The sequence below is a fragment of the Parasteatoda tepidariorum genome, chromosome 6 (genome assembly GCF_982258835.1).
Source record: "Parasteatoda tepidariorum strain Cologne lab strain chromosome 6, Ptep-v5.0, whole genome shotgun sequence".
Lineage (NCBI taxonomy): Eukaryota > Metazoa > Arthropoda > Arachnida > Araneae > Theridiidae > Parasteatoda > Parasteatoda tepidariorum.
The window spans coordinates 114,183,491-114,194,803 of record NC_141760.1 but is presented as its reverse complement, the minus strand read 5'-3'; the positions used below and the strand labels follow the sequence as shown (position 1 = coordinate 114,194,803).

Genomic DNA, 11,313 nt, shown 5'->3' with positions numbered 1-11,313 from the left:
AAATTCATTTGAATATTGAATTCATTTGAATATTGAAGTTATAATAGTTTTGGCAAAGTGAACTCTTAATCTCTCAATATTGATTATAATGGTAATTGTTTCTTACTCGTCATCTTGAAAGGATATCGGGAACACATAAACATTCAATTAAAGAGTAGAAATATTCAAGCCCAATTTATTTCATTCTAGAAATAGACGCATCCTGACTCTAACTTGCTCCAAAGACATCTTAAAGTGTTTGACGTAGAAATGTGCAGCCCATTCACGCTTTCTCTATCTTGCACCTATCCTTAAGAAATTTTTGCATTTTTTTTTAGCTCGAATTAAAGGAATCGCCTCATAAACATATACTGAAGTAACACGTTTTGTAAATGTAAGAACAGAATACGATCAATCAAAGCTAAGAAAAAATTACTATACTCAAATAACAAGATATATATACTTTTTCATAATATTATCACTGTAATAGTGTACAAATATCACAAGACTTGTAACGCGTTTCATACTTTGCTCGGCATTCTACCAAACTGATGACTGCTTTCGCAACCAGTCATTTATGAATGGAAATGTTCTATTTTCTTCTCAGTCTGGGAAAGAAGGCTCAAAAGCATCAATATATTGGGTAGCATAACTATTTATCAATGTATGTGTTGGAAAATATCTTGAATAAAAGTTACTGTCTCATAAACATACACTTCAATTTTCTTTTAAGGGGTAGTTCTTTAAAGTTTTCTGTTTCAACATTCGTTTGATATGTTGATAGTTCTATCAATTAACTGTTTCGAATTAAAAAATAATAGGCAATAGATGAGTTACTTCATCTGCTTAAATCATTTGTTATTCGGGGAACCTCCTCCCCAATGCAACACCTGCAAAGTTTTACTCACTATGCATCATATCTTAATTATCTGCCCATGTTTTAACCGTCATCGTCTAAACTTTTTTGGTAGTTCTATTTTAACTCTTCAGGATTTGTTAGGTGACTCTCATCATCCTAACATTTTTGCGTTTCTACGCGCAATTGGTCTTCTATACTGTATATAACTGTCTTATCCTATTCACAATTTTATCTGATTTTATTCATCTTTGAATACCTCTGTCACGTTGTATCTAGTTTTTAAATTACGTGTGACTTTTAATGAAGAAAATTTGTAATATGCATTTACCTTATTTTAAAACCGTTCGTTTGGCACAGCATGTCCTTCTTTGGACTTTGTGCCATTAAACCCCACATTCAATCAATCAATCATCTGCTTAAATTGTTTTGAGAAGGGCTACACATGATTGATATTATGGTAAATATTAATAAAAGACTGTTGCCTGTCGGTGGATAATGGTTGGTAGGTAGATGTGGCGGTTGCCTGTCACAAACCTGGGCGGGTGCCTGTCACAAACCTGTGGCGGGTGCCTGTCACAAACCTGTGGCGGGTGCCTGTCACACACCACTCAATTTTTGCAGCAATCGAGTGTTGCCTACCTCTCCCTTTGAGGAAATATCAATTATCAAAAGTGTTCCGAAAAATTAGTCAGCGAAAAAAATTAAGAAATTCTCGAAAGTTTTTTTAAAACTTGTTTCGATTTTTTCGTAGAATATTTGTAGTTTTTTACTCAAATTAACGAAGAACCAAAGGAACCAAATTAGAAAAATAAAAGTACGCAGTGTTTTGCTTTTAATTTTACATTAGTTAGAATTAGATAGCTTATTGGGTCAATATTCTGTTGAAGGAATAAATCATAATGGAAATCCACTGTCAACAGCAATAGAGCTTTAAGCTAAACAAGCTTTCCTTTTTGCTTATAACGATTGGAAGAAATGTCAGAAGCCCGATAAATAAGAGAGCGTAAGGCAGCAATCTTTTGTTCAGGAGGTCAATGGTTACCGATTAACAGAAGTGAGAAATTCATTGCAATTACGAATAAGACTAAGTAAAGTAAGCATTTTTTTCTTGTTGAAACGTGAAACAAATGCTATTGAATTTATAATATTTAAAACATGATCCATGGCCATGAATACGAAACAATTATCTATAACAGGTGAATTAATTAAAGTATATAATTTCATAATAAGGCATATACAAGTTAATTGAAAAGATTGCCTATTCCAACTGAGCTCACAATCAGAAGCTAAAATTTATCATTAAAAGTGAAAGTGTATTGTTCTTAGTAAATGCGAGTAGTCGTCAATTTAAACTTGGCTGAAGTGGAACTCTTTTTAGACTCTTTTCGATGCAATTAGAGAAACAATGGGAACGTTAGTGAATAATAAATTGTGCATCAAAAGTGACTAATGTGTTTTCATTTGGTTTGAACGTACAAAGCTAGTTAACATAATCATACGGGTTTTTGAGAGTAAATACATTTAAACTAGAAAGTCCGGATAAACTTGAAATGAAATACTTGGCTAATGTATAAGAGGTGGTGCCTATATTGGAAGCAATGGGTCTAAAAGGAACCTAAGCCATATGAACTTTAGGTGAAGCTTAAAACCTAGCACAGAGTGAATTATTATATGCAAGAGAAAATTCCAGATGTTTACGAATTATTACAGCAGTTTTCATGGCAGATATAATTTTCTTAAACTCTTTAAAGCTTAAATCTTTAGGTAATACTCTATATGGGCCGTCGTAGATTAATTATTAGGATTTCTGTAGATATTCAACTTTGTCTAGAACTGCAATTTGTATCCTTTTTAGTAATAGTAATGTCCGAGGTAAACTAGCAATGCTACTAATTAATACTAGCAATGCTACCGAGTACTAATACTACAAATTACTTTTGAATACTAATGAATAATAACAATACTATTGAAATTTTAATTCAGAAAGAGGATTTTTTTAAGGTCGGGAATTTAAGTCAACAGTATTGACAATCAAATGTTTGATTCTTTTTTGTGGTTCTGACATCGCTAAATGCAAAAGCTCTTTAAATAGAAAAAATCAACTTTGGTATTAAGGGAGGGGGAGGAGTAGAATAAAGTTGTTATTTAAGAGCACTGAGTTCGTTATTATTTAAGGTAACAGAAGAAAGATTGACAACAGAATTTTGATTAAGAGGTGGTTAAGTATTAAGTTCAGGAAGATGATTAGATGTTAGGAACCTAGAGGATTACTTTACTTTGATTAGTTTGTGTAGAAAAATTAAATCCTTCACAAAGAACGTTAATCAATTGCGTCAAAATTGGAAGTAGAATTATTACTATTTATATGCAAGTCATGTAATTTGCGCTCAACAGTGGCTTACTTTTTACAAAATTTCTTGAAAGTAAAAACTTAAAATGAAGTATTTTCTCAATTTTGTTGTGAGGGCAAAATATATTTTCAAGATACGAATTCAGAATCAAATTTAATGCCCCTACAATGAATAAAGAAACTAAAGTAGTGTAAGAGTTTGTTTTTTAAGCCTTATGTTGCAAAAACATTGTGATTTCTTACAAGTTTTGAAGTTAATACGGTTCGCAAACGGTTAATTAAAAATGCTGTTGTGCTGCATAAAGTTATTTTTCCTTTATGAACATAATATGTGTTTCTTATTTAAGAAAAAGAGAGAGAAATCCTAAGCAAGATTTGTAAAGATGTTATGAATTATAAGTTTATAGACCTAAATGAATATTATCGTTTAATACTATAAGATCAGTATTATCATTTTCAAAAGTGAAAAAGCTTTAATGGCAGAGAGTAGGGTACACGTACTACCCAAAAACCTAATAAATACCAAAAAGCCTTTTTGAAACAATAGTTTCGAATTAATATGCATGATTTAATGATAATTGTAATTTTTTTATGGTTGAAATCGGGAATTACAGCCCTTAAATTTCCTTCGCTGATTTTTCCGAATCTTTTTGCTCGCTATTGAAATAGAGGAACCTAATATTTTTTAGCAATGTAAGAATTGCATGTGCAAAATTCTTCTGGCATTTCGCCAGCATTCAGAATGCAAAAAGTTTTGTTGTTACATAAATTAAAAGAAGTGGTATAAAATGAGATAAAAATTTATTTACATGTAATAAGTTTTTCACAAAAAGTGTGATTAGCGTAGAATACGCAAAGAAAAATTATCTATAGATAAAAGGAATTTCCCTCTTAAATTCATGCCAAGTTGTAGGTGCGATATAGCCACAACTGGCTCTTGCGCCAATAACTAAAAACTAACTAACTAACTTAAATTCATGCTAAAGAAAAGAAGGTATGTACCCTTATGCAATTACGAAATAGTATGTAGCAAACTAAATACTATTTCGTAACACAGTTGCATTTAACTAAGAAATAGAACCGTTGAAGAAGTAAAGTCCGTCATCTCCTCAACAAGCCATACTACATGAGTCTGCATGGTTAACAAAATAAGTAATGAGGGAATAAAAAATACTTCCAATCTCGCAAAGGATATACAGAGACTAGGATTGAGTCAGTTTTGGCTCCACCGGCTGATAATTTAATTACTTTAAAAAAGAGGCTCACGCATTAGCAAAAAAAAAAAATATTCACAGACTAACTCAAAAGGTATCATGCATACAATGTGGACCCAAAATTTTTTCTAAATACAATCAAACTATGAAGAAAAATTCTGACCATTACATTGCAAAATTCCAAATATTTAAAATGTGAAATATAAATAAATGCCCATTACAACCTTTTGATGAACACAATACCTTAACCCTTTGGCTACTAACATTTGTCCCAACAAATGCTTCAAAATTACTAATGGGGTGAAAAGCACTTAGAAACTCATTGTAATATATCCCAATTGTAGAGTCAAATCAAGTATACGTGCTTCATGTGTCAAATATCCCCTGGATGGCGCTACCTAGATGGCGCTAAAGAGTTTCTTGCATGAAATAGCATTGTGATTTTGCGCTGGGACAGATATATCCCACTAGTATTCTTCATCGGGACAGATATATCCCACTCGTATTCTTCATTGGGATTGTTATGCTCATTCATATTTTATTCATATTTGTTCAACTGAACATAGAAAAAGGAACAAATATGAGTTGGCCAGCTTAGTTCCTAAGTTAAAACAAAAAGAAAACACTTCGACACGGAAAAGTTTAATAAGCAGACCCCTGTCAGTGTTATCTTTGGCGATGACTATATTTGACGTAAATGATGCTAGAAAAACTTGAAAAACAATTATGGATATGAGTTTTTTGTTACTGAATATTACCCCCGTGTATTAAATAGTGACTGGTGCAAGTTAAATCTGTCGGGGTCACAAATCCTCCAAGTTTCCTTAATAAATCATTACCTCTGGGGGTACTGATCCAGGAACTGGGGGTACTTCGTCTTCTGGACCAGAATCAGAATTACAAGGATACGCAGTTGAACATTTGTAGTCGTAAACATAGATTTGGATCGGCTGTTCAACGACGTTCAAAATAAAGTAAAATTAATGAAATAAGTATTTGAGTTTGAAAAATACAGAATTTAGGGATATTTTTAAAGGAAATCTCAAATTACGATGTCTTTGCTAACCCCTAAAGTAGATTAGAAAACTGAAATATTTTATACATCAACTTTTTAAGAGAAAGCTGATACTTTTTGATTTGGGACAATATGCTTTATTTCTAGGGGTGTATTATGCACCATAACGTATGATTAGTATGGAAAAGACTATCTTCCATCACCTGAATAAATTTTGTATGCACTTAGGTTTTTAAATGAATTTACCGTATTGTTTGGCGCAGCATGTCCTCATCTGGACCTTGCGCCTCTAAACCTTACATTCAATTCAATTCCATCACCTGAATTGATAGTTTTGTAATCCCATAGAAACCGACTGACCAAAAGGTGTAGTTCAATCTTACAGATCTCCATTCTAGTATAATATAGTGAAAATATATTCCAATAATCTATAGGAATCTAGTGGATATTCCAGCATGAAAATGATATGCATTAGACTGTTTTACATTTTTTAACTAACATGCATATCGGATAATATTATTTCAAATGAAACTAAAATTAATCTATATTATGTAAAACGCTAATACGTACGTATGTATGTATCAATAAAACCGATGATATATCTTTTCTCGCGCTGGCAACAGTTTTCATTTTTAATTGATTGGATTCGGTGCGCAAGAGCACGTAGTGAGCATCATATGTCTATCTATCTCCGATTGTCACCGAGAAAAAAAACGGTTGGTTATGAGTACTGAAATAGTTCCTTTTCATTGGGAGAAATGAGAAATGTTATGCTATTGCTATTTTATTTTGAATTGAGCGCTTTACTATTCCACGTTTTGTTATATTATTAGTTATGAGTTGAATGCAGTTTTAATATTTCATATTTATTTTAAGTTAAATTTCATGAATCTTAATAACCTACGTATGGTTTATAACAATCTCCGAAGAAGAGAGAGCCGCTCTAATGAAACTCCAGAAGAGCAATATCAACGAAGAACAATTAGAAATGCTACAGAACTAGCACGACGTTCTAATGAAACTCCAGAAGAGCAATATCAACGGAGAATAATTAGAAATGCTACAGAACTAGCACGACGTTCTAATGAAACTCCAGAAAAGCAATATCAATAGATAACAATTAGAAATGCTACAGAACTAGCACGACGTTCTAATGAAACTCCAGAAGCGCAATATCAACGGAGAACAATTAGAAATGCTACAGAACTAGCACGACGTTCTAATGAAACTCCAGAAGAGCAATATCAATGGAGAACAATTAGAAATGCTACAGAACGAGCACGACGTTCTAATGAAACAACTGTTGAACAACATCAACGGAGATTGGCCAGGAATGCTGCCGATAGGCTTCGGCGCTCAAGAGAACGTAGTGAGCATCATATGGCTAATCGGGTGAATTCTCAAACTGAAGTCACTGTCTTGGAACACGATTGCGGTAGTATGACGGAGGTTTGCAATTTTTGTCACGCACTTTTTTGGCGGGGTGAACTAAACTCCAGTAAAAAATATACAAAATGCTGCCATGATGGGAAAGTCCGATTGCCGAATTTGGCTGATCCTCCTGAACTTTTAAAGGATTTACTATCCAATAATTCAGTTGAAGCTAGGAACTTTCAACAGCATATTCGGGAGTATAATGCATCACTGGCTTTTGCATCAATGGGCGCTGAAGTAAAATTACCTCCTGGATACGGCCCATATTGTTTTCGTATTCATGGACAGATCTACCACAGAGTTTCCCCATTGTTCAGATGAAAAGAAAAAACCTGGATATGGACAGTTGTATATATTTGATTCTTCTGAAGCATGCAGAAAGCGTCTATCCAACAATTCATCTTGCCTTGCCTCCGTGAGGAAAAAATTGGATGAAATGCTACGTTTACTAAATCCGTATGCTGAATCATATTTGCAAATGCATAAATTAATGCAGGCTAATCCAGCAGTAAAGGTAAAAATGGTTTTTGCTGAAAATTCAGATTCGGATATGCGGCGTTATAATGCACCTGCCTCCAGAACTGAAGTCGCTACCATATTTGTTGGAGATGAAGGCGAACCACCAGCAAATAGAGATATATGCATTTATCCAGTTGGGAGGGGTTGCATAAATATTTCTCCTTTAAATAAATGCAATGACCCTATGGTTTATCCTCTACTTTTTCCAAGAGGAGAACAGGGATGGTCAAATGAAATTGAACATGTTCAAGAGAGACGCTCGGCTAAAAGAAATAGAGTAACTCAACTACAGTTTTATGCTTATAGGCTTTCAGTTCGTGGTGGTTTCAGTACTTTGCATAGCAGTGGCAAATTATTTCAACAATTTGGGGTAGATGCTTACGCTAAAACAGAAGGATCTCGACTTAACTACATCCGCTTAAATCAAAAAGATCTAAGAGTAAAATTTTACCAGGAACTTTTGGATGCTTTAACAACACAAGCCTTGAATAACAATTTACGCGTAGGAAAGCTTATCATATTGCCTTCTTCTTTTCAAGGAAGCCCAAGATTTATGCAACAAAATGATCAAGATGCTATGGCTATGGTCAGAAAATTTGGGAGACCGGACCTGTTTGTTACATTTACCTGTAATCCTGCCTGGCCTGAAATTTTAAATGCCATGAATGGTCGGGAAAAACCCAAGAATAGACCAGATATTATTGTACGAGTTTTCAAGATGAAGCTGTCAGAGCTTTTGGACGATCTCATAAAGAGAAATATATTTGGAATTGTTACTTCTTACATATATGTTATTGAATTCCAAAAGCGGGGCTTGCCTCATAGCCATATTTTACTGACATTAGACTCTTCCTCCAAAATTCGTTCAAAAGACGACATAGATAGATCTGTAAGAGCAGAATCACCTAATGTAAATATAAATCAACGTCTTTTTGAAATTGTTACAAGGGTCCATGGCCCCTGTGGTTATTTAAACCAAAATTCCCCATGTATGAGATATGGTAAATGCTCGAAGCAATTTCCTAAAGATTTCAAAGAGGAGACAGAAGAAAATGTAAATGGCTATCCAGTTTACAAAAGACGCTCCACTGTGCCAGTCAAAGTTGGCAAGCATCGCATTGATAATCGTTGGATTGTTCCATATAATCCTTACCTTATCAAGAAGTATAATGCACATATCAATGTTGAAGTTTGCGCATCTGTAAAAAGTGTAAAATATTTGTATAAATATGTATATAAAGGGCACGATGCAGCTTCTATCGTGCTGAAAAATGATAGCAATATAAACCATGATGAAGTTTCAAATTTTTTAGATGGACGATATGTTAGCGCTCCAGAGGCAATGTGGCGTCTAAGTGAGTTTAGCATGTCTGATAAATCTCACACAGTAGTTCGACTAGCAGTTCATTTGCCTGACCAACAACCGATATACTTTATAGAGGGCCAAGAAAATGAAGCAGTTGAACGAGCTTCAATTAAAGAAACAACTTTAACTGCTTGATTTAAATTGAACCAAGTTGACGTTGAAGCGCATGAATTTTACTATGCGGATATTCCTGAACATTATGTCTTCGATAAAGCTTCAAATAAATGGAAAAAAAGGCAACGAGGCGGGCAAAAAGTCATTGGAAGAATGCCTATAGTTGGTGTACAAGATTCTGAGAGATTTTACCTTCGCATGTTATTGTTAAGAGAGAAAGGTGCACTCTCCTTTAATAGTTTAAAAACTATCAACGGGAAATTCTGCCAAACGTTTCAAGAGGCGTGTAAAGAACTTGGGCTGCTTGATGGGGATCAGTACTGGCATGACACTCTTTTTGAAGCTGCAAGAATGCACATGCCAAACTACCTTAGAGTTTCGTTTGCCATGATTTGTGCCTTTGGGGAGGTTGAAAATATTCCCGATCTTTGGGTTGAACATAAAGAAGCTCTTTCTGAAGATTTCATAAATAAATATTCGGAGGAAACTGGGCCACTTTATGCACTAGCAGCATTAAATGAACTGCTTAAGTCTTACGGCTTAAACTTGCAAAAAGTTAAACTTCCTTCGGTCAATTTACCGACAAATCTCTTTCCAATATTCTTCGACACTGCTGAAGAACAGTCTAAAGCTAATGCAAATATTGAAAAGCTTAATTCTGAACAGCGATTTGTTGTTGACGAAGTACGAAATGCTGCTTACGGAAATCAGTCTGATGTTCAAAAGTGTTTTTTTTCTTGATGGTCCTGCTGGGACAGGGAAAACTTTTCTATATTCAACTCTATTACATGCAGTTAGAGGAAAAGGAGATGAAGTCATCGCAGTAGCATCGACAGGAATTGCAGCTACATTATTAATCGGAGGCAGAACTGCCCACTCAATTTTTAAAATTCCTTAAACATTAAATTCTACTTCTACGTGTAATCTGAAACCCAATACTCCTGAAGCTAAATTATTTGTAGATGCTAAATTATTTGTAGATGCTAAATTGATTGTGTGGGATGAAGTTCCCATGACGCACATTCATGCCCGATAGACTACTGAAGGACTTAACTAAACTTGATGAACCGTTTGGTGGAAAAATTATTTTGCTGGGTGGAGATTTTCGACAGGTTCTTCCGGTTATTCAGAGAGGTTCCAGAGCTTTGACAGTTGCGAGCTGTATTAAAAAACACGCGCTTTGGACTAAATTTTTTGTTTTCAAATTAACTGAAAATATGCGTGCTACGGCTTCTGAAAGAGAATTTGCTAATTGGCTGTTACAAGTTGGGGAGGGTGCAAGTGGAGATCAAATTATATTGCCCCCAATTTGCTATCCTGAAATTCAAGATCCAGTAAAACAGCTTTTTCAAGATATCACTTTTAGTACAATAACACCTGCAGAATTAAAAGGTAGAGCTATACTTACTGTAACCAATGATTCACCATTACTAAATAATAACCGTGTATTAGCATGCTTACCAGGAAGTGAAGTTATTTATGAGAGTACCGATAATATAGTCAGTGATGACCCTCAAGACCAACTATCATACCCTGAAGAATTTTTAAATAATTCAACTCCAACTGGAATGCCTCCTCACAAATTAAAATTAAAAACAGGAGCTATAGTTATGTTACTTCGAAACTTAGCTCCTTCTAGAGGTCTTTTCAATGGTACAAGATTAACAGTAGTTATATTAGAGAAAAATATCATTGTAGCAAAAAAAATTTGTGATGGTAACAGTGAATTTCATCTTATACATCGAATTCCACTAATTCCATCTGATAATAATATGCCGTTTAAATTCAAACGCAAGCAGTTTCCAATTAGATTAGCTTTTTCGATGACTATAAACAAAGCCCAGGGACAAACTTTCGATAAAATTTGTTTAGATTTAACTAAACCAGTGTTTAGCCACGGTCAATTATATGTTGGACTATCAAGGGTGAAATCCTTCAATTCTATAAGTGTTGTATCGCCAAATGCCCAAATTAACAATTGTGTTTTTAAAGAAATTCTATAAAAAGTTTTAAATAAACAACTTTAACTTAAATAATAAACTCATTTTCTTACTCTTTTCTTTGTTTTTTATACATTTTATATTTTTGTGATAAAATAAAAAACTTATAGTTGTTCTGCTTCTGAACACTGATGAAAACGCAAAATGATCTCAAATCAATCAAAAATATATACATTTATTTTACAAATTCCATATTAGGGTGGCGCTATTCAGAGAATTAAAAATACAAAATTATCTTCATCAAAGCCGATGCTTTACATCCGGCGTTCAGTGGCAGACTACTATTTCATATTGTTTTACAACACATGGCTTTAACCCTTTTGTGGGAAAGACTTTAAAACAAAACTTACAACAGTTGCTTTTCTCAATAACTGAAATTTAGAATAGTGTGATTAAGAAAAATATGTGAACTGTTTGCAATTTCAAATTAATATTGAAATGCACAGGTTCAAAATTTTCTACA

The 11,313-nt window shown here is 33.9% G+C and overlaps 1 protein-coding gene across 1 annotated transcript; it reads left to right on the top strand.

Annotated features, from left to right (window-relative positions):
- Positions 1 to 6,323: 6,323 nt before the first annotated feature.
- On the top strand, positions 6,324 to 8,871 carry LOC147808308 (uncharacterized). The gene is made up of 3 exons (XM_087166980.1): positions 6,324 to 6,495; positions 6,553 to 7,125; positions 7,169 to 8,871. Exons 1-3 carry the CDS (start codon positions 6,324 to 6,326, stop codon positions 8,869 to 8,871), a joined length of 2,448 nt encoding a protein of 815 aa, XP_087023106.1.
- The last annotated feature ends 2,442 nt before the right edge of the window (positions 8,872 to 11,313 follow it).

What these genes read in the sequence shown, in the direction of transcription:
- LOC147808308 (XM_087166980.1), top strand. Translation starts at nt 6,324, where the DNA reads ATGGTTTATAACAATCTCCGAAGAAGAGAGAGCCGCTCTAATGAAACT. An exon ending in TGCTACAGAACTAGCACGAC is followed by an intron (nt 6,496 to 6,552) that starts GTTCTAATGAAA and finishes GAAATGCTACAG; the next exon opens with AACTAGCACGACGTTCTAAT. An exon ending in ATACGGCCCATATTGTTTTC is followed by an intron (nt 7,126 to 7,168) that starts GTATTCATGGAC and finishes CCCATTGTTCAG; the next exon opens with ATGAAAAGAAAAAACCTGGA.